Below are 23,374 nucleotides of genomic sequence, written 5' to 3'. Positions count from 1 at the left end.
AGCCTGGGGCTGTTTCTCTCAGCAGTATTTGCAATTCTTTTTTCCTGAAAGGGCGTATCCAATGAACACAAACTTTTTTTAACATTTACTTTTCTGTAAAGTGTGTTTTGAAATCAACTTAGACTGATGCAGAACCTTGTCTGGGTGTTCCTAGCCATTTGCTTACCCTGACCTGGCTCAAGTCAAATTCCTTAAGCTAAATTGACTCCAACTCAGGCTAAACACATTTCAGAGCATCTGTGTTGGGTTTGTTCAACTTGGAGAACTGAAGGCTCCAGGGACACCTTATAGCAGCCTTCCAGCACTCGAAAGGGCTACAAGAAAGCTGGGGAGGGACTTTTTATCAGGGCTTGTAGAGATAGGACAAGGTGTTATGGCTTTAAACTGGAGGAGGGGAGATTTAGGTTAAACATTAGGAGGAAATTCTCTAGTGTGAGGGTGGTGAGACACTAGGACGTGTTCCCCGAGGAAGCTGTGGAAGCCCCGTCCCTGGAAGTATTGAAAGGCAGGTTGGATGAGGCTCTGAGCAACCTGGTCTGGTGGGAGGTGTCCCTGCCCATGCAGGGGGGTTGGAACTAGATGATCTTTAAGGTCCCTTCCAACCCAAACCAGTCCATGACTCTATGATAAAAGAGCTTGTCCCTTTGAATAAAGAAATTTAAAAGCTGATGTTACTGGAAAGATATGATCTATCATGGTGAAAACTGGTGTTGAGAATACACGTAGGGAAAGGCATTTTGTTCATGGAGCAGTAACTGTGGTTTTACTGTTCAGTGGCAGTGGAGGACACGACCACGCAGGGGTGTGCAATAATGCAAGGGAAACAGGAGCGTGAGAAGTCTAAAAGAACATTTTATCACAGATGAACAGTAATCCTCTTCCTAACTTAGCTTTCTTTAAACCCTTGCCTGATTTCTGGGGGTTTCAGTGGAACCATGTGTATACTAAAATCAGTGGTAATTTGCTTGTCAGAATTTAAGAGTATGAAAACCCAACAAGATGATAGCTGAACAGCAAGAGGCTTTCACACCAGTAGAACACATCAAGCACCAGCCATTACCTGGTGAAAACGGATTCCATGTTTATGTTCTTTAATATTCAGTGGGCATATGCAACTAACCCAGATCTGAACTCAGTAGAGGTATTTTATGCTCTGTGCTTGAAAAGAAAAATGTCAGAAACTGAAAGCTAAACATAACAGGTGACTGTGCTTACCCAGGCTGATTAGAAGATGGGCTTTAAAAATGTTTATTTAATATATTAAAATGCTGTCAACACCTTTCATGCTATGTGCTTGAATATCCTTGATTAGGGTTTGTGCAGCTGTGGTTCTCATACAGAATTAATTTTGTAAATTGTGGTGAGATGACAAGTTTTCCAGCTGTGTAATCATTAATTAACTTGGCTGCATCTGAGTGGCTCTGACCCCTGCTTGTCTGTGAAAAACTCTACTTAGATAAAACATCACCTCTACCTTCTGCTTGGTGCTTCTTACAGAATTATTTGTTTTCCTTTTCCTTTTTTTTTTTTAATAAGAAAAAAAAGAAAAATAAAAGGTGCTGCAGGATGATTTGGTAGATTAACTTTTTGCCTTTCCTATACTTTTATAATTCTCACACAGGGGGATGCTTTGATTTTAACAGTTTGGAATGAGAGACTTTCTGTGTATTTATACAGGGTTAGTAACAAAAGGGCTCTAGCTTGTGACTATAATGTGAGGTCTAAAAACAACTTTTGAGGCTTTTCCAGAAAATTCACAAAGATGGGATACTGAAAGCCTGTAGCTGAAATGAGCCAGAAAAGATTTAACTGGTCACTGCCCAACTTCAACTTTTTGGGTAGTAAATACTTTGGTATTGTTATTTGCACCTGAGAAGAGCTGCCCAGTGTCTAGTCACAATTCAAAAGGCATCAGCTACTAGACAACATATTTACATCTTACTTAAAGGAAAATGACCTGTTCCTTAATGGAAAAAAATTGGTCAGAGCTGGATGCTGAGAGTTGAGCTACTTTATGCCCTTAAATTTACCCAAGTTAGTCAGGAGAAGCTGGGTACATCATTTGCTTTCAAATAAAATCACAGTGACTTACACCCTCATCTGTTTTCTTGTGTTGGAAGTCAAAGCACATTCTATGAAACAGGAGTCACAGAGGCAAAAAAGTAGGTTGAGGACTTAAATTGCAAAATAAATTACAACCAGGACCATTTATTTCATTATTCTTCTCAATGCTGGAATGATGATAGGAGATTAGATATTGCAAGGGACTTTCTGGAAGGACTTAAATGTGCAACTTTCTGGTCAGAATTAGAATGGAGCAAGAGACTGAACTCTCTCTGAGTGCCTTGACATCTCTAACTAGACTCTTCTTGAAAAGCTCATTTACATCTAATTAAGCAACACAGTTTTGTTACCTTACTCAAATGCTGTTCCTTCCACCCCTACTAGGAAAGTGTCAGTCAAATGGTCCCTAATGATTCTGCCAAAGGTGGACATTTTGTCAGCAGGAATTACTGTCTCCCTCACTTCATCAGCTTGCAATTAAACACAATAGGCAATATTTATATCTTGCAGCTCTTTTATGCCTCCAGTGATGTACGAGCCAGGACTCCAAATCCATATATGTATGACTGAACATCAGATAATAGTTAATTCTGTGATAAGGTCAGAGTTTATTTATGCATGAGAATGTTCAATTAATGTAGTTTTGATTCAGATGGTACTTCAAAAGAAACTAGAATTATATTTTGGGGGAAGGTCAAGGCCTGTCTTTAAATAATATCCAACTTGTATTCAAAAAACAAGTAACATCACTATAACCATGGAAAAAAAGAAATGTTAATTTTGAAATCTTCAGACATCTGAAAGAAGAAAATAATAATACACCCAGGGACTGACAAAACCCAAATCTTCTCTTTTAGAAAAGTATTAACTTAAAAGACATTCTTAATTCCTTTTGAAGTTGATGTTAAATATGTGGTTAACTTCTTGCCTGCTCAGGGAATCACAACAGCAGCTTCCTAAATCATTTCTGCACAGGAGCCTTTCAGACCACTGATCAGCCACTTTAAAGAGGTGCTATTCCTGGAATAATTCAAGTCAGGATGAGAACACCTTCTCACTCACACAAACTGTCTCAACTCATTGGAGGATCTCTCTGTTATGAAAACAAATTATCATTATTCTTTTGTTTTCCTAACTGGCCTCTTCAATGTATAGATTCACATGCTAAACAACCTTGAAAAGGGCACCCAGGAAGACTGGAGTAAAGCCAGATGTTTTCCTTTGCAACTCAGAAATATACTGCTAAACTCAACTCAAATGCACCAAATCACCATTTTGTGGCTTCTGAAAATTCTGTTACAATTCTCACTAAATATGGGATTTTAAGCATTTACCTGAGAGGACATTCCATGGCATGGATAAAGGATTGCTTTGTCATCCTCTTCAGCTCCCTGGTCTAAGCAGTAGCCGCTGGCTTTGCTGTTACGCACCTGTAACCAGATCAGAAAAAAAAAAACCCACCACCACCAAAACCAGCTGTATTAGAAATGCATTAATTAGAAATGAAGTCCCATCTAGCTAAATGTTAGCTGCACTGCAGATGTTGAAACTAGTATGTAAAACTGCTCTCTGAGCAACACATGATTCTTCTCCAGATATGACCAGGTGCCAGTAGAGAGTTTGCTTCAGGAAAAGACATTAGTTGGACAACCTGCTGTCTTACAGACCTTGGGTCAGACTTACATTTTCAGCAGTTTCTCAAGGATCAAAAGCCCATAAAACTCATTCTTAGAAACCCAGGCCAAATTTTGCACCAAATTACCCTTCTGTAAATATACTTTTTGACCTGATCCATTGAGAATGTGACTTCACCAAAGAGCACAGGAACTACCCAGGACTGCTGTTGGATGTGACACCCTTTCATTTGCTCCTGTTGCTTGTATAAAAACAAACAAAAAGAAAAAAAAGATAGATTGGAATTGAGAATATAGTCTATGGTTATGTAAAGAAGAGATGTAAAGCACATCGTTGTGCAAAGATACAGCAATGATCAGCAGTGTTGGAAGGCTCTGAATATATTCAAAGTGTGGGTGCAGAGATCCAATCAAGTAAAAAAATTCATCTGCCTCCCTAGACAAGCAGAATTTACAAGTCTGTAAAACTGGGCTGGAGCTCTTGTGAAATTTCAGGTCTTTTTGTCTCTTCAGGCTAGAAGTATTGCACAGATATTTTGAACATGGAAAACATTTTACAGGCACCTCAAACAGAAAGTTATTTAGACTGATATTTTGAAACAGTCAACAGTTCAGTTTTGGTTTAAACTGTGAAGTATTTGTCTGGCCACCCCACACTATAGAAATAGCTTCTGCAGGACATGCTGGAAAAATTAGTAAATAATCCTTTATATTATAGTTTATGGGCATCACAGGGAATCTAATCAGATAAGGGTGCTCACCAACAGTTAAATTTCAGGAAGATGATTTTATGACTCAGGTACTATAAAGGCTAAGGAAGATGAAGACAGCTTTATGACATGGCTTTAAAAACCTGTGAATTGAGTCACTAGGAAATGTATTTTTACTACTGTTTCAATCTGTTTCACATCTACTCAATACATTTTTTTTCCTTTAAACTCCCTTAAACCCAGACATCTTTTCCTCCAGGAGAATAACCAGAAAAGAAAGTATTTAATAACAAACTTGATGTCATTTAGGGTGAAGGCTCTGTTTTTTTCATTATGGGCATGTAAGACTGAAAGGAAGTTATACCAGTTTATCCTAGCTAAATAGCTTTTGTGGCTCCATTTTATTATAAATCTTAATGAATGAGATACTTGCATCACTAAACTTCCTGTTTGACTCAAGACCCTTCAATGTGACCACTCAACAGAAACAAACTTCTTTTTAGAGCCCAGCTTGTTAACCATCTGGTGCAATTGACACAAGATTGGCAGGACTGCCAATGTTCTTTGCAGTTAACAGCCTTCTCAGAGCTGACAGTTACTAATAGCTCCTGTTGAATTGACTAAATGTCTTCCCTCAGTTACTGCCAGGGATAGTTATATTAGGATGCAAAGTGATATTATGCAATAAAACTTGACTTTGTATCAATATTTGAAGTGCCTGACTTCTTTTTATATGAAGTCAATCAAATGGAACAGAAAGGAAGAATGTCCATTTAGTTGTCTTGTGTGAAAATATATTGCCTTTGGATTTAGTTGTAGTTCAGGCAGACAATTAGAACAGAATCTTAAAAACATTTTGCAGCAGGAGAGCTCGTAGAACTTCACCTCAGTTCACCATCATAAGTGACTGCAGTCCCTGTATCACAGGCAGGAGATACAGGCTTGGAGGGTTGGCATGTCTGACTTCTTTCATATTGGGGTCAGGCATATGTGGCCAAGCATCTACACATTTCTATCACACTTGGATCCAGCATTTTCTTAGGGTTAAGTAACCTGACCCCTCAGCTGTCTCCAAGTAGGTGTTCCAATAGCTCCAATATAACTCCAATTTAATTCAATACTGGTACACAAATGAAAATACTGAATCTGAGGACAAAGCAGCAAAATTGTTTTTCCTCTAATGACTTCTGCATTTTGAGATAAGAACATGCTAAATGGTGGCCTCATCTTATCATCTGAACAAGGATATGTGGCTTTTTATCCTGAACAAGGAAGACTGCAAAAGTGCATGAACAATGTGAAAGTAATCCTTCAAATAGTTTGGCAAAACCCAAAAAAGGGGTGGTTCTTTACCTAAAAACAATTCAGCCAAGTCAGCTGCTCTCATTGACTGTAACTATTTTAGCTCTCCTGATTGCCCCTGTTTCACTGATGACATCTATGGTGTCCCTATTGGGGAATAGGATTACCTCAGATTTATGTTCTCAGACCTGCTCTAATTTGAAAGGAAAGTCAAGGAGGCTGCATATCATTGTTTGTGGGAATGACTTCATCTGCTCCATTCCAACGAGAGGGACGGTGCTTCTCAAAGCCACACTTCTCAGTGTTGATTATAAGTAGGGGAGGGCATTCTGTTGCTACTGCCATACTGACTTGAAATTGCTCTGTACACCCTGATGCCCCCCATGGAGATGAAAGAGGGCTCTAATGCAGCTGTGCTGCATTTTCAAAGACATACACTACCTCTCCATAAGTGACTGTGTTATTATAAACCCTCATTTCAGGATAGACGTTCTCCAAGTACCACTTAAAACTCCGGCACTGCAGTCGCTGCCGTAGAGCTATTCGTTCTGAGACGTCTCCAAAGTCAACTCCAGGGTTCTACAAAGCAGAAAAAGAATAAACAAATCTCACTGCCTTGACTTTATAGTTATTACTTTACAGAAACCAAACTGGAGTTAATTTTGTATATCAAGCTGTACTTCCCTCTCTTCTTTCTCTTTTGTGAACAGCTCATCAAACAGCTGCTGTCGAGAGTAGACAATAAATATTAATGCAAGTCAGTAGAAAAAGAAGGATAATGAACAAGAAAAAACAAACATAAATCAAAATAATAAGAATACAATAAGAACATCCTTACTTACAGCAATTCTAAATGTTTGCAATCAAAGCTGAACTCCTTTGCTTTCAGATTCGTTAGGAACTTGGGCAGTAATTCTGATCTAAGACATGGCAGCTTGATCATGGTTTACTTTAGTAACAGTCTTGGATATTCATTAATTAAATGAGATCAGAATAGGCCTTTTAAAACTTCATAGCAGAGCTGCTCAAAAAGTCATTAAGCCCCATTAAACCATCATATAGACCAGGATTCAGTTTTTACTGGAACTGGAACTTGTTTGCAGACTTGAGCCATAAAATGCAGTTAAACTCAAAACCTTTGTCATAATTCTACTTCAGAATTTTGAATACAAATCCTGTGAAAAAAACAAGCTGGAAGAGTCAAATCAATATGACATGCCAGGTCCTGAGTTAGTGTCTGTTAATTTAAACCATTATAAATCACCACAGTTCAACATTACGACAGAAAGAGTTACCTCATCTAAAAATCTTTTCTGACACTGTATATATCAAATGGACTGAAAATGGGGAGTCTTGCATGGACCTCTCTTAAGTGCCTTCTACTTTTCCTCCAGAAAGATTTCTGCACTTTTTACAGATTCTGTCTAGTGCAGGGTTACAAGACAGCACCAAATCTCAGCTCAGGGTTTATTTGAATCCCAAACAGATGCCTAGTTTTCAGAAGAGAATACAGGAGTAATACTGAACAGGTTTTTTCTATTTGCCACCTAAAGAGTTTGCTGTGCTCACTGCTGCTTGCTGATGCAGGCTTTGTCATGAGCTCTCCAGGCAGCATCCATCCAAAGGAATGCTAATTTACATATTACTTCAGGCTACATGGAAGGAAAGTAATTCTTGGAGGCACTCAGAACAAAAGTCATTCAATATAAGATTCCTTTATCACCAGAATTGTCAGGGAATAGATCATAAGCTGGGGCATATAAAATATTTGGTTAACTAAAACAAAACTGCACTGACCTGCTGCTGAAGGTTATAATAAGATTATCTTGCATTCAAAGATCATCTGCTAATCAAGAGACACATTATGCACAGATACCTCAATAACTTGGGAGGAAACAAGTTGCGAAGAAGGTGGTGAGAGTTATGAAAGGGTTAATTTGGATGGGTTTTGGTATGGGAGAAAACAAGAATGAGGTGTTCACATCCTAAATTCTGTGGACATGTTCTTTTTAACCAGGTAGTAAGGTTTCTAGTTCTCCTGCAGAAGGTTTACTCAAGGCTTCTAAGAGTACAGTACTTCTTAGTCCTCTCAGTTGAATCCCTACAGTGGAGTAACTGTCAACACTAACACTAGCTTCCCTTTTCCTGAGAGCTAATGGGGTTGTTTTTATGATGCACATTTTATCAATCAATTTATTTTATGGAAAGAAAATTTTAATGTTCAGTATTTCTGCTGATGTTATGTCTCTTAATGTAGATGTGCGCCCCCCCCCCCCCCTTTTTTTTTTTTTTTTAAGCCCTGCTGTATAGCTCAGTGCAGAAAACTACATCAATAAAGTTATCTCTGAGAGATTAAAGGAAATCATGTTTTGGTGTAAATGCTTATTTAAATGTCTTGTCTTTTCTCAGAACTCATTTGCAGAAGGCATAAAGCAAACAAATTTACCAAGGTTACTACTTTTTCATCTCCCATTTGAAACTTGTCATTTTATCAAATGGATGCAGGCAGGGCCAAAATGCCCCTAAAAACTTAGATGGATGCTGCATTGTCTTCCTCCTACTATCATGGGAATCTTAAGTGAGAAAGAAGGTACATGGTATTGCATTATTAGGGCAAAATAATTATCTGCAATTACCTCTCATGCTAAAAGAAGTCACCAAAACACATCCTCATAGAGACCTAACTTCCAACATTGCACAGTGTCTCATACTGAACAGCAGTTTGTCAAATTAGGACATGTGCAAACATTTGAATATTCAGATGTCTGCTAGAGAAGAATGAACACCTTTAAGTGTTGTATTCTTTAGGTGAATGTATTCTCAAAACCACAACAGTCAAACAAAACTGGGGTTTGTAGATTACCTATGTACCAAAGTGCAAGTAGGTATTTAGGACTAAATCCAATGAAGTCTTTGAATTTGATAAAGTCTAGGTCATAATTCAGTATACACAAAGACTCTGCTGGGTCAGCATATATTCCTGTTCATATAGGAACACTCCTGTTTCTATTTACTTTGAGCAGCTCTGGACAAATCCCTCATCTATAGGTTAACAAAACCATTGTTACCTACAGATCTGAGTGGGCTTCCCCTCAGCTGCTTTCCCCGTGCCCCTTCACATGAGTAATTTGGATGCAAATACCACTGAATGATCCAGTAGCAGCCAGTGTCCTCCTGACTGGGTTATAACATACACCTCTTCTTGCCAAGAATTACGCTCAGTGGAGATGTAGCCTGTGATATACTTACAAAATAAATTGATAAATGGAACCTACAGTTTATCTAATATTTATATTACATGGATTCCTAGAGGTCCCCACATGCTACCTACAATTTGTATGCACAGTAAGGAACAGAACATGTCCACATTTCAACTCAGCCTGTAGCCAATAAAGCTAGTTAACGTGTCATTCTTTTATCACACACTTTGTTTTTTATGTTGGTGAGGTCTACTGAGCCTCATGATGAGCGATTATATTTATTTATAGACATTTCTGTAGTCCTCCCCACTGTGGCATATGAACACCTCAAAGTTTAATGGCATCCCAAATTAATGACTTCTGAGGAAGCACATAAACCTGAAACATCGTGCTCTAGTTAAATTATCAATCTGTGTCACTGCTCCTGAACGTGTAACAGAACTCACACCCAGGAAGCAAGTTGACACGGCACAGCTCTCCCTGTTAAGCACCCACCAGCAGGGAAGCCCTCTTGCCTCTGAGCTTAGCCCACTGAGTACAACTAGAGTAATACCCCTCACCTCTGAGAGGTAACTAGGAGCAGCCATCCCGGTTTCTGCCTCTGCCCAGGAGAGGGTGTGGGCTGTACTTACTGCCATGGGGATGTTCCAGGCCATGTAAACATGCGACTTGAAGTCATCCATCCAGACCTCGGCAGCCCGCAGGGCGTTGCGCTTTGCATAGTAGTCAATGTCGTTGTTGTAGGGCTTCTTGGTGCGCTCGATGTGCGCCACGCGGGAGCAGGGCAACACCTCCATGCTTCCCCCACACTGCCAGACCTGGGAAAGTTGCAGGGAAAACAATGACAGGATTATTTTTCTTTCCTTTTTAACGCAATACAGCTGCTTCTTCCCGGAAGCTGAGCAGTGAGTGTTCCCTGGTGGAGATGGGCGCTGCTGAATGGCACCGATCGCCAAGTTTACCCGCTCTGGGGGTGAAACCTCCCCCTGCACATGGACTGTAGATGAGTCCCAGGTGAATGCAGCTGGTTGTGCTGGGTGCAGAAGTTCAAGTGCCATAAGTATACAGATCCTTGCCCGTAATGTCACTGTTCTTGGAACCATTAAGCAGAACACAACTTACAAGGCGGTAACCTCTGTCATAGGGACTAATTTAACCTAGTACTTGTTACTGCAACTTCAACACAAATCAGTCGTGTCAACCAGCTGTGTTTGGTGGTCTGTGCCAGGGAGGTTAATTTGTCAGATTTCCAAATCAACTAACAAACTTTGAATAGCTTCAGTGTGGCTACCAGAAAAATTTGCATACAAAAGCATCTCAGATGACCTCCTCCACACCAGGGCCTTTTATGTGGGGATTTGAACATTCCTTTGGGGAAAGAGAAGGGAACAAATTACCCAGGTGCACAATACCAACAGAAAAAAAAAAAAAAGCAAGCATGGAAATAGACTTATTTTCTCATTATGGAAACCTAGATTTTGATTGTGGGTTCAATTATTCTGTCCTTTTTCTAATCTAGCCCTTGCAGGCTTCACTAATTTTCAGCACAGCAATTCTCCCTTAACAAACAGGCTTTGTCCTGCCTTTGTCAGCAAGAAGCCAGCACTGACTTACCTGGCTGGGACAGGACATCCCATGGGTGTTTTACCCAAGAATACAGACACAAATCTAGTACAGGATGCCTTTGTAAAACTTGCCATTAACCAGGGTGTGTATTTGTTCAGTAGCAAAGTTACTGCCACGCTTGGCAGTGGATGTGAGCACAGCACCCGTTTCCTACCCAGCCTCACAGGAACAGCAGCTTCCCTGGGTTTGCAGAGCAGCAGGCGAGGTGGGACCAGCCCGGCCCTCCTGCCCGAGCAGGGGAAGCAAAGGACACAGCTGCTTGTCTGCTCGGCAGCGAGGAAAAGAGAAACCTCTGGTGCAACTCCTCTCTGTGCCTTTGTCTGCAGCCTGGTCACATAAGAAGCAATAAATGACCACTTATCTCCCTGCCCCCGAGCTGATGAAGATGGACAGAAGGGGCTGAGTGGAGACTCTATCCCCCAGCCTTCCCAGACACCAGCACACCTGTGCTGAACCATTTTTTCCTGTTGATTATTTACTGTCTGAACCCTGAGGTGGGAAACAAAGAGGAGCTGTCTCTCTGCATCAGTGAGATCCAGAGTGATGCAGAGTGACTGAAGCTTATGTTTCAATTCCCTCAGGTCTGCACCTAGTACTACAGTCTAGCAAAACTAAGGATATTAAAACATAATCAATAATCCATTGCTTTTCAAGGCTGTCTTTTATAGAGCGTAAGGGCTCATTTCCAGAGCAGATGTGTTGCAGGACAATACTGGGGCAGTTCTCCAGCTGACCTGCCTTCTCAGGGACAAAGAGAAGTTGCTTGGGCAGTGGCAGACAGAATCTTCTCACCTGCTTTTTTAATACTTTGTTAGGAAATGTTTATTCGCTGTTTTCCAAACAGTTCTTTTGTAAACCGCTAGCCACTGGAATTTGCATTTGATGAATGAAATACATTGAAAAACACACTGCTCATAAATTTGGGCTAACTTGTGCTGAGGGTTTCCAATGCAAAGGGAAAGTGCTGCAAAAAAAGAAATAAATTAATTGATTTTCACAATCAGAAGGGGAAATGAGCAGTCCACTTTATAGTGCACTGCTGTTTGCTCAACCCATCCTGGAAGTCAGCTATTTAATGCACAGCACATTTTTCTTACTCTTGATATGGCTAATGACCTTGTAGTTTTTATTTCTATATTTTAGTACCAAGGGCAAATACATTATCTGAGTGACAGATTTATTGCCTTCAAATGCCAGTGCTCATGTAAACCTGAAAAGAAAAAGGTACTAAACTGTGACATTAAAGGAAACCATTCAGCTCATCTGTAAATTCAACACAAAGTGTTATTTATCAGTGATGAATTCTCCCCAGATGAAATCTACAGGGAACTCAGACACCTGACTTTACAAAAAACACAAGAAAAGGCGGCAGCAGCCTTAGGCCAGATGATGCTGACCCTGGGTCCTCGGTGCTCAGCAGTCAGTCACTTTGCACTGTGGTGTGACCATCCCATCTGCACTCCTCTGGAGTGCTTTGCATTTCCATGCAGTCACTTCTTTCCCTGCCCCTCAGCTCCATTTTGCTCTTTAAAAGAGTCCAAATCTGCTGAAGAGTAGGAAGGAAGGAAACAGCCAGAAAATAATCAAGGAAATTTTGCTTCCTGTGAAGATAGTAATTTACCCCAGATAACTTTTTCTTTTTTTTCTGGGAATAGGTAACTCTTAACACCAGTTAAGGATGCTTCCCAGGATACAGATGGGATGTCCAATCCCAGAGAAGGAGAACTGGATGTGCACTGTATGGGGTGAGGAGGCAGTTAGATGCCAGGTATCACCAGCAGCAGATCATTACACCACATTTCTCCAAGTCTCAGATAAATGCCACAGCTACTCAACTATGGGTCATTTCTTTCCAGGCCCGACAAGGTCTCCTTGTTTCACTTCATAAGGATTAGTTGCTGTTCAGTAGAGCATGAACATGACTCTATCCCCACACCCTTTCAGTGCATTGCTCAGTACAGAGTGAAGCTCCTGTCTTCTCCCTTTCCATGCCAGTGATAACAAACTTACACAAAATTAAAGAATTTCAGTAGTACAACCAATTATGTGCACTTGAAGGCAGACAAGATTCCAGTAGATAAAAGAATAGTCATGCGAGATTTAGTGTCTGAATCAAGAGCATGGGGAGATTTAGTAGCACCTTCTCCCTGCTGGACACAGAATTGAACGGCACATGATTCAGCTGCCCACTGCCTCTAACAACAAGTCTCTGAAATTCAAGGAAGGATGAAAGAACAAGGAAAGTTTTACTGCATGAAACAGATGAGAGGCAAGTCGGTGGCTGCCCCTCAGACTGGTTGATTCTCCTCCTCTTTTCATCCTCAAAACTGTGTTTAATTAGTCATTTTAACAGTAGTAAACAACCCACTTCCGTCCTCATCTAACTATGAAATTACATCAAAAAAGTAATGACATGCATCTATATAACATTGCTCAAGCAGAGCTCTTAGTTCCTTACTACGGGCAGAAAACTATTTCTACCTGTGGGCATAAAGAAATGATTCATTTGCTGAGAGTGTAGGAGTTGAATGGTCTTTCTAGGCTGCTCATCACTGAAAAAAACACTCAACCTTCTTCCCCCACGAAGAGGCAAATCCCCATTAGTAAACTTGGTTTCTGGCATCACAGCATATGCTTGAAAGATGCCCTGGGCTGGGCACAGAAGTAGCTCCAGCCAAAGCAGAGAAGCTTCTGCTTTGTGTGCTCCTTGACTTGACACAAGCTGCTACAGCCCAGGGACTCGACTTTGCCTCCACAAGCATCACGCTCTGCAGTGTTTTAATACATGATCAAGTAATTCCAAGAGACACTCAATTTATTTGCTAATTGTAGTTAATTTCTAATTTCAGTATTGCTCTTTAGGCTGCTATAAACAAAATTGATAGCAATATAAATGTTACCATAGCTGAGTTACCTTAGCATTTTTACTGCTAATTATCTCAATCAACTTTTCTATAAACAGACATGTTGAGTATTAAGAAGAACAAGTACCCACATCAGGGGTAAATTGCAAACTGAATGATAATGTTCATGGTTTGTGCTACAATGATTTACTGGCACTAATTATTAAGTGTTCCTGTACACCTGAGATTGGGCTGTCCTACAGAAAATTATTTACCAGTTGTTAGGCAATAGTCAGTTGGACATTATATTCAAAGACAAACTGAGGTGAGACAGTGTCTTGTTTACCATGGTCTAAGCAGTGCAGCACCTAAATTCACTGAATTCAGGTCAGGAACATGATTTAAAAAGGCTAATAAATGGTTCTGCTTTAACTCGTGCCAAACAAGAAGAAATTTTCTAAGAAAACATATTTTCCCAGAATTACTTGTTGGTGAAGGCTCAAACTACCATTTTTTTTTTTTTTTTAAATAGGATTTTAAAAAAATACTAGTTTCCCAAAAAGATTAAGGAAAGATCTTAAAGTCAACTGTCTTTTCTTTAGATGAAGATGTTACAAAGTACTGTTTCAACTTTCAACCAAAATACAGCTATATTGGGAATGAAGAAAGGAGGCAAAGCAAAATGAAATATAAAATTCCATCAAACCAAGTGGCCCCTTTGATGAAAAAAAAAACAAAAACCCAGTTTCTTATCTTAAGGAAAAAAAGACCAAAAAAAAGGCCCACAAGAAGTCTGCTCATAGTTGAAGCAGGATGTAGAGCTGACTGGACTGCTGGACTAACCAATTCCTAAGTCATGGCAATATAGATAGAGACAACACATTGCTGATATAGCCTCCAGCTCTGGAGGCAAGACCTATTTCCAAGAGCATCCCACTCTGCTGAGTGAATGTTGGAGCTGAACAACATCCTGGGATGTAGCAGATGAACTATTCAGATGAGCTGTTTGCAGCAGGGGAGCTGCAGCTCCCAAGGCGCTCACAGGGAGGGCTCCTCACTCTCCGTGGGCTTCGTGCTCTGTAAATTGAAAGGCATCCCACCTTACCTTCATCTGTCCTGGGTTTGGAAAATACATGTTTACTGACTCATGAGTGACATGATTCATGCCAAAAAAAGGCAATGAATTTTCAGCATTTTGTGGCCATTTGCAGGCATGCTTTTAGGAGTGTCAGGAGAAGGGGTTTTCTGCAGTCTACAAGTAACTAATACTAGGCATTATTCATTGTTTCCATCAAAACCCACAAACATCTGGCTTCACAAGTCTATGTAGGACATTATTTTGCACACTAAGCCAACATTACATCGTTATTTATTTGGATACAAATCTCAGTAAAAGCAAAATTAGTAGGTAAAAATAAAAATGGTGTTGGTATGAAGGCACAACTGAGGAGACACGTAACTCTCAGCTTAGAAAACCTAGGCTGGAAAGAAGAGTAAGAACTTTGTACCCGGCTGTGAATATTGCAGCTTAAACACCTTGGGGCTCACTGAGAGGGAAAAATAAAAGCTTCAGGCTCTGTTACAACTATTTTTTCCATCAAATCACCTTTGATTCAAGCAGTTGGAGGGATGAGGCGTCCAAGAACATGTAATAGCAGAAAGGAAACTTCAGTAAGGGGGGATTTGCTTTCAGTGAATCACCCTTTGCTAACAATTTCACATCCTCTTTTAATGAACACACTGGTTCTGTCCATCAGCCTAAATACTGCAGGTTTACAGATGCCAAAAGCAACTCCAGCACAGACAGGATGAACCAGGCATTTGCAACATGTTGGTCTGTGTCTCCTTTAGAACTTGCTGAGTAAACACTGGCTCATTTTTCCAAAAGAGAGCTGGGATTAGTCCTGCTCCCTAATAATATAGAAAATCAAGCAGTTAATGAAATCTGCAATAATCTGTGACTTTGAGCCTGTTTTTCATAGCTAGCAAAGCTCTCTGGAGTTGGTGCCAGAAAACAACCTGTTACTGTGCAACTTGCAATTGTGTCATAGCAGCTTTGTGCTTTATCTGTTTCTAAGAACTTGTGGACACTTCAGTGGTCCTTTGCTGAATGGAATAATCACAGTCTGCATCTTCCAGCAGTAAGAAAATGGAAAGAATCAGGTTCAAAACATGCACGTGGCAGCAGGGTCCCCCCATTTCTAATGTGCCCAGCAGAGCACATTACCCAGCAGTTCTGCAGTGGCTTCTGCCAGAGGCAGCAGCACTTCAGAGCTGGGTGTTCAGCACATCCTGAAACAAAACCTTTAAGCTAGAAAGAGACTCTGATGTTTCATAAAATCAGTTCTGAACTCCACCTAAGCAGCACTTCACAGAAGTAGCCTTTCAGATTGCAGACTTTCTTTTCTGCATGAAGCCAACAGAAGAGATGGAGGAGTTTTCAAAGCATCTCAGATATCTCTGTTTTTATGATATCTCAGCATGGAAATTCTTAAAAGTCAGGGATCTCAGGTTTTCTTCAATTTTCAAAGCAAAGCCTACCAAAGACAGATGTCTTCTAGACTACCCACACACACCTACGGCAGGACTGGAAAAGATTTCTCTATCATGAAAGAATTTCCACGTTTTAGAAATGTTGCTGACCCAGTTTGTCAAGAATAACATAAAACTTAATTCTTTTCAGTGTTTGAAACACAGGCTCTTTGTCACCTCCATCTTCCTCCCCACAAAAAAACCTCCCCAAAATGTTTTTCTTTAACTGAGCCCATTGATGATTTTCAGATGATCTGCTTGGTGTTAAAAGCTTTAAATATTTCAAGCATATTTCAATCTGACAGGTCAGTTTAAACTAAAAATCCCAAACCTTTGTTGCAAAAAGAGCAAAACACAATCTTTTGACAACATTTTATACAAGGCATTGGTTCCCATTTCAAAATTTTGCCAAAGCACAGCTTTTTCCACAGAAGTAATTTCTTTTAATTTATGAGCTGGAAAAGCCTCAAAACCCTGCCCAACAAACCTAAAAGAGGCCAGGGGCTCACAGCCCTTCTCCCAGTGTGTGTGGCCTGGGGATAAAAATGCCTCAAATTACTATGACAGATCATCCAAATGAGGGCATCTGATGGAGTGATTAAACTGTGGGTTCTCAAGGTGAAAAAAAGTCTTAAGTACTTTGTGGCAAAAGTTGCAGCACCTGAAGGGCAGGAGGACATGCAACCCAGGTAGCAAATTCACAGCAGCAGGTACCACTGGGCCCTTCTCAGCTCCTTTAACACCTCTGTGCAAAAAAAACCAAAATCCACATGTACAGCAAAAGTCACAGGAAAATTCCTACCCTGGTGAAGCCAAAGAGAAGGATGGGAAGACAGTGCTGCAGTTTCGACCTCACTTTCCAGTCAGCCACAGACCAACAAGGTCTAAATCAAAAGGGATTATTCAGAGTAAATTAAAACCATGACAATAAGATTTCTTTCCATCTGAAACCCAGAAGCTCTCTAGTTATCCTCCAGTCCTTAATGGATGTGGCAACTATACTAGTGCCCACTCTAGAAACAAAAAATTAGGCTGAATACAGCACACTTAGGGTTCTTGCAGCTCTGATATTGGCAATTTACGTAGGTTGCTGAAAACTGATTTTTTCAAAGTAATTTTTAGCCTGACATTTTCTTTTTTTCCTAGTGTAGTTTTATGGATATTCCTTCCTCCACATATTGTCAGTGCTGACTAGAGAGTCATATTTAATCAGATGTGCCAGATAAAGTGCTCTCTTTCTGTTTTTCATTTCACATAGGAAGCTGTTAGAAACCAGGAGGCTGTCATAATCAAACACGTCATATGGCAAAAGGAATCACATGGTCTCATTTTGTTCATCAGCTACATTTTTATCATCATCATTAAAGGCAGCCATAATTATGGTTTAAAAAAGTCCCAACTCTCGCTTCTCAAAATAGTCTGTGCTATTTAATGGTGCACTTACAGAGCAAAAATCTTTCCACACAGGGACAAAACAGCTTATATCAGAGAGACTTTCAGCTGCCAAAAAAGGAATTGAAAAAAAGGGAGAAATTGCATCTCAAGATCCACAGATGGTGTATTTTGTCAAATATTTTAGGATAAACTTCTGACCAATGCTTGCAAATAACAGGACCCAAAAGGGTCCTTGCTCAACAGCTCGTGACATTGCAATAGAGACAATCTCTGCCTTTTTGGTTTCAAGTCCTGCAATAGCAGCTTATAGATAATCTGCTAATAGCAGACATATAGGGATTGTGACACAGTCTCACACATAAAAGCTAATTCTGTCCCTAGGATAGTCTTATTAATGTAGATGTGTAAATACCCAGCTGCCACTGCTCCTGCTGCTCTGTAAGGCCAGGAACATGTAGCAGTGTTTGTGGACTATTGATTTAGGAGAGTTGAATTCCACTTGGGGCTCATGGATTTTTCCTCTCTCATGCAACATGAACTTAATTTGGAAACAGAAGCACAGATAGAGAGGGTAGAGCAGATGCAGTCACACAAGTCTTTAGTATATGTTTGGCACTAGTATTACCTCTCCTTATGATTATTACCATTATTTCAGTTGGCACAATGATCAATCCATGGAAGCTAGATGCTTTTCCCAAAATCATTGAGAGATTTCAAGACTGTGTTAGCTCCTCTTGTGAGGTTTTGTGGTAGATTGAAAAGGGCCCTTTTTATTTGTAGGAAAATAAAAACTTCCTTTCAAAGATGATACTGGATTAATCTCTAAACTTTGTTAGGATTTAGAAGGGCTTGACCTCTTAGCTTTGTTCCCTCAGGATTTTCCAATATTTAGAGATAAATTGCTTTCAGACAAAAAAGCAATGGGACCCTAATGTTCTTGCAATGAGACGCTCAAATGATGCTTGTTTTCTATGTTTCTCTGGTGGCTCTTCAGTAGCAAATGTAGAGGTTGTCCTTCACATATTTCTTAGAGGTTACACAGAACCTCAAGCCGGCTAAGATCTCAGATGTGACAACAGTGAGAAGATAACACCTTTCTGCTAACCTTCTTACAGAAGAAAATAGATAAGCATGAAGAAACTGAAACATGTTCTAGAGAAACCCACAGTCAGCAACTACTATCTTGCTGCAAATCTCAACTGTGTGTGGAGAACTAAGTCTGATCAATTAACAGACTAGCTGCTATGGGAGGGAGAAGAGAGGATTTAAATAGCATTAAAAATATCCCGCATACTCCAACCACCAATCCCATCTCCATAAACCCATTTTGGCCCAATTTTTACAAATAATATTGCACCTTTATAAAAAGGCACATCTAGGGAAAAAGCCTTCAGAGGACCAAGAGCAGAGTGCTACCACACAGGCCAGCTGCACATGCAGCACTGCACACCCTGCTTTGGGCACAGATTTCAAATGCACAGTCACTGAGATGGCAAAAAGTAAAATATTGCTCCAAAGCAAGGTGGTTCAGCAGTTCTTATTTGCCATTAGGGAAGTTCATCTCTAACTGCAGGTCAAAGAGTAAACACATGAGCCTAAAACTAGGCAGAACCTCTAACAGGATCTGCCTTCAATTGTTACCTAAGCTAAGCCAGGATGAAAGTAAAAGGCAAAAGTTGTTCAACTACTTTTTCTTTTCCCTGAAGTGAGTTCTCAGCTTTCTTGTGTAACACCATTAGTTCACACTTTCAGTCTTTTGCTAAAGGAATGATACTTGCTGCATGTTCAACCTGCAGTGACAAGGCTGAAAATGATGAAATGCTTCCTGGCATTTTAGCTGACACCACAGAGAAGAAGAATGAAGTGCAGAATTTAGTGATTATTCCATTAGAATAAAGTCATTCTTGAATAAGAAAATATTGAAACAGATTGTCTAATGAAGTGACCACAAAGGGTCTTTTCAAAGGACCCTAAGTGGAGTTGTCTTCATTTGTTTCCTCTTTCTACAACAGAGCCTGAAATGATCTTTGCATATTGTCTGCACTAAATCCTGCAGGGTTGCTGTTTTATTTTAAAGAAAAAAGCTTTTAGGCTGCAAGGGATTCATTCAGTAGAGCTATTATGCTTATTGTGACTCTGCTGCAGAGCCCAGGGATGTACTGTATGCTCATTAGATCCTGCTTTGTTCCAAAACAATCTTTTACAACGCAAATTTTAGCATGCTGATCTACTTAGAATAACACTTTCCAAAAAAGGCTGTTAAAGTAAAAGCTTCTTCTAATGCAAAAACACTACAAACTCAGATTAATTACCAGTATTTTAGACTATGAAGACATCTGGTGTCTCAGCTTGAATTCAGCATTGAACATGGTAACAAGAAGTCATGAGGACTCTGTTACAGGTACCAAGCAATGCCACGGGCAGCCACAGAGCTCAGAGGTCACATTACAAAGCCATCATAGATGAGGCACATATGTCAGTTTTGTCTTCTTGGTGGCCAGCATAAAGAGACTTTCTTGTTCAAGCATTTAGGCAGTGCAGAAGAATCACCAACAGAGATGTCTGTTTAGCAGGACTTCTGAAGGACTCTAAGCGAGATGTGCGAGTTCTCCACAGCCCTGCTATGTAACCATCACATGGGCAGTGCCAGCAAAAACAGGAGAGAAAGCCAGAGAAATAACCGGGGGAAGATGGAAAAACTGAGCAGAAACAACACACTGAGCTCTGGTGCTGGATGTTCAGCACCTGGGGAGCTGTGATAGTTTCCATCTCTCGGGAGCACACCTTTAAATTCCCATTTGGCAGCTGTGACCTGCTGCGGGGTGGATGGTGCAAGGTGCACTCGGCTTTTTCAAAGCATTAATTCCATCTTGTTTCTCCTCTATGACCTTCCCAAGAGAGCGGTTGTATGGAGACAGAACAATGAATATTATCATCCAGGAGATATCCCTGATAGCTCATTCTTAATAGTTCCATAAATCTCACTAAGTCTTAGTGCTTTAAGCGCACAGCAGAGATAACACTGCTGGGAGGAGCAGTGGGAACCCATCTCTCATCTGTACAGAAACCAGCCCGTCTAGGGACATGATTTTAAAGCAGTGTCCCTTGTACTCTGATTAGCAGAGCTCAAGATGGAGGTAGAATTTACACTGAAAACTGATCTCGAGGAGGATAATTAATAAAAAATCAGAGGTAAGAAATAAGAGAAAATAAACAGTTCCCCAGCAGAAGTACTAACAAATACTACAGTAACTCCAAACACCCTTTCCCACACACCTGTTCTAAAAACATCAGCAAACTAAACAATTTATAGTAAAAAAAACCAAACCCAAATCATCACCTGCTTATACTGGACGAGTTCATCTGGTGGCAATAAATACCTGCTCAACAAACAAACATTATTATTAAATTCAGATGATATCTTGTTTTATGCAGGAAGTGCCAAATGTTTAATAAGCATAAGATGCAGATGTGTGTGCAAGAAGTCCACCAGGAATACTTATTTACATCAGATGACAAACCCATGATAAAGATCCTCCTCCTGGGGAAAATATAACCAGTATTATAGGAAGGTGCCAGTGGAGAAGGGTTGCCCATAAACAACTGGAGTCACCTGCCTGGTAAGGAGAAAGTCAGAACTGATGCAGACAAAGCCTGATACTGAAACATGTCTCTGAAGTCTGAAAAACACACCTCTGACTTACAGTGCCCTTTTGCCCAGGGACAGCTACCCTTGGCAGCTGCCTGATTGCAAGAAGAACTCAAAAAAATGCAAACAAAAGCCCAGTGTGTCTGTGACAACACACTTTGACTTCATCTTTCTGATTAAAGGGCAGTACACACCTGGATCAATTTTGGGATACCTTATAGGAAAGGTACAAAGGCAGAGATGAGGAACTTTAGCAGAAGAAAATGCTATTATGTTCTAGTCATTTACTCTGCTTAAATGCTTTGTTGCTACTATTAATGGACAGATAATACCAGTAATCATAGGCTGCGAAGCGACTGACAAACTAAGCTATTTGATATGATCAGACAGCTTAGCACATGCCTACGGAGCTGGTAAAGGGATGTGATTGGGGTTAAAACACAACAGAAAAAGACTGTTTGTGATTTTGATGGACAACTCCCTAAAGAATATCCTCATCCTAGGTCTGCAGAGCAGGCTGTCATGTGTAGATTTGTTGCCTCTCCAGAGGAGCTGGAAGTGAGGTGTATCACCAGACCCAGCCTTCTTCTGGCTCTTTGCATTTCATTTCTTCAGGACAAGCTATTCCCAGTTATAAAGATTTAGACTGAGGCTGGCTTCAGTTGACAAATTCTTTTGTTTGGAGGGTTTGTTTGTTCTGTTGTGTAATGAAACCAACAGAAACGTATTGATGGTGACACATAAAAGAGTTTGCTAGGCATGTTTTTATTCCTTAAACTAGATGGGACACATTCCATCTAGCATAAGAATGTGAAAACACACATTTGGCAGTGTTTTTCCCAAGAGCTAAAAGTGTCCTCACAATTGAAAACTGTAAATATTAGCTTCAGCTTACTGGGAAGATAGTGTCCTGTATTAAAGCGCTGAGCAAATATGGGATGTTCTTTGTTTGCAAGAGAATTCTGGAAGTTAAATATATGTATACACACACACACAGATATGGTTTCAAATTGAACTAATAATGGTTCTGACATTTCAAAGTGTTTGACAACTCAAAATATGGGAAGTCCATTTCAGATCAAGCAAAATATTTTGTTGCAACAACATCTGAAAATAACCTTCTTTGAGAATGCACTGTTTAAAAAGTTTTAGTGGATTCTCCTTTTTTAACAGATTAATTTAGATTACGTTGGTTTTTTTGCCAAATCTGTATTCTTTTTTTAAAAAAAACCTAATATTTGGAAAACTACTGTGCCATTATAGACTCGTTAAAGTCTGAATTTCCAAGAACTGAAAGGGCCAGTGCCATGGGATTAAGTAATTCTTTTGTCACGTGGCTGGTGTGTTTTATCCTTGCTGGGTCACAAGTGCTCTTCATTTACAGATTTCATCTCACCATTTATTTGTGGAGCTTTTCTTGTAAACATTTTGGGCTGCCAAAGAAACAATCAAGAGTCTTTCCTACTTCTCTTTTTCAACCTAAATACATATGTCTGTTAAAAAACCTCTTCTGGTAAAATGGGATGGATGATAAGAAAACAATTACAGGGGCTGCATCACTTTGCCTATCATCTGTAAGAAAATTTGAGAAACTATGGCTTTATATCATTTTTATGAAGGCACTTTCCTGGACTTTCAGTTCGTTTAATTTTGTCCTGGAGCATCTTTGCTGTGAATAACATGGAATACAATCCACTTGTCTGTCCTGTTACCTCTAAACAATCTCTTTCCATCTTCCTTCAGAGCCAGGCTGTCACAAGCAGTGTAATACCTCTGCAGAGATGAAATAAGACAAAAGCAATAACCACAGTCAAGGCCCCCAGGGATTTCTTCACTAGCTCTAACTACAGTGTCCACTGCATCAAAATCCTGCCTTGTTGCCCTGTGTCAGTGTTTACATGCTCTGCTGCTTCTAGTACTCACATTTTCAGAGGAATTCCAGCCTTATCACCTGCTTTGTCAGGTAATGGCAACAACTATTTCCTTTCTCCATTTCTCCTGTCACTGCCACCTTCTGCCAACCAGCTCTGGTCACAGCCTCTGCTCTGTAACTGAACTATGCTGAGCAATTCCATTATTATATGAAGGATGCTGTGTTTAAAAAATGATTCAAGTACCCTCTAACACTGCAGGAGAAAGGGCTTTGTGGCTGCTTGTGTCCCACTGCTGAGACTAAATTGCAGGTTAGATGGTTTGTTTTGGCTGGGCCAGGTGAAGATCTTTTCCCAGAGGTGTTTGTGGCAGTCCTGGAGCAACAGGATCTAGTGAGAGACTAGGCAAATCCAGGGAAGCCAAGTCAAATAAATAGCTTGTGTGGAATGATGAATGTAATGAATTCTTGCCTTCCAATTAAGAAATACTCTCTTAATTTTTCCCCCCAGTGTAGTATAACTGGGATCCTCCTTCCTGATTAGAAGCA

The 23,374-nt window shown here is 40.2% G+C and overlaps 1 protein-coding gene across 2 annotated transcripts in view; it reads right to left on the bottom strand.

Annotated features, from left to right (window-relative positions):
• The window catches only part of GALNT9 (polypeptide N-acetylgalactosaminyltransferase 9), a 132,500-nt gene that overhangs the window by 6,133 nt on the left and 102,993 nt on the right, over positions 1–23,374 (bottom strand). For both annotated transcript variants that reach the window (XM_051633783.1, XM_051633784.1), the window contains 3 exons: positions 9,543–9,728; positions 6,152–6,289; positions 3,399–3,494 (listed from right to left, as the gene is read on the bottom strand). In XM_051633783.1, the coding sequence (XP_051489743.1) occupies positions 3,399–3,494; positions 6,152–6,289; positions 9,543–9,728 (420 nt within the window). The remainder of the gene's footprint in view (positions 1–3,398; positions 3,495–6,151; positions 6,290–9,542; positions 9,729–23,374) is intronic.

This window comes from Apus apus, chromosome 16 (genome assembly GCF_020740795.1).
Source record: "Apus apus isolate bApuApu2 chromosome 16, bApuApu2.pri.cur, whole genome shotgun sequence".
NCBI classification, from domain to species: domain Eukaryota; kingdom Metazoa; phylum Chordata; class Aves; order Apodiformes; family Apodidae; genus Apus; species Apus apus.
This window is presented reverse-complemented; position numbering and strand designations above follow the sequence as displayed.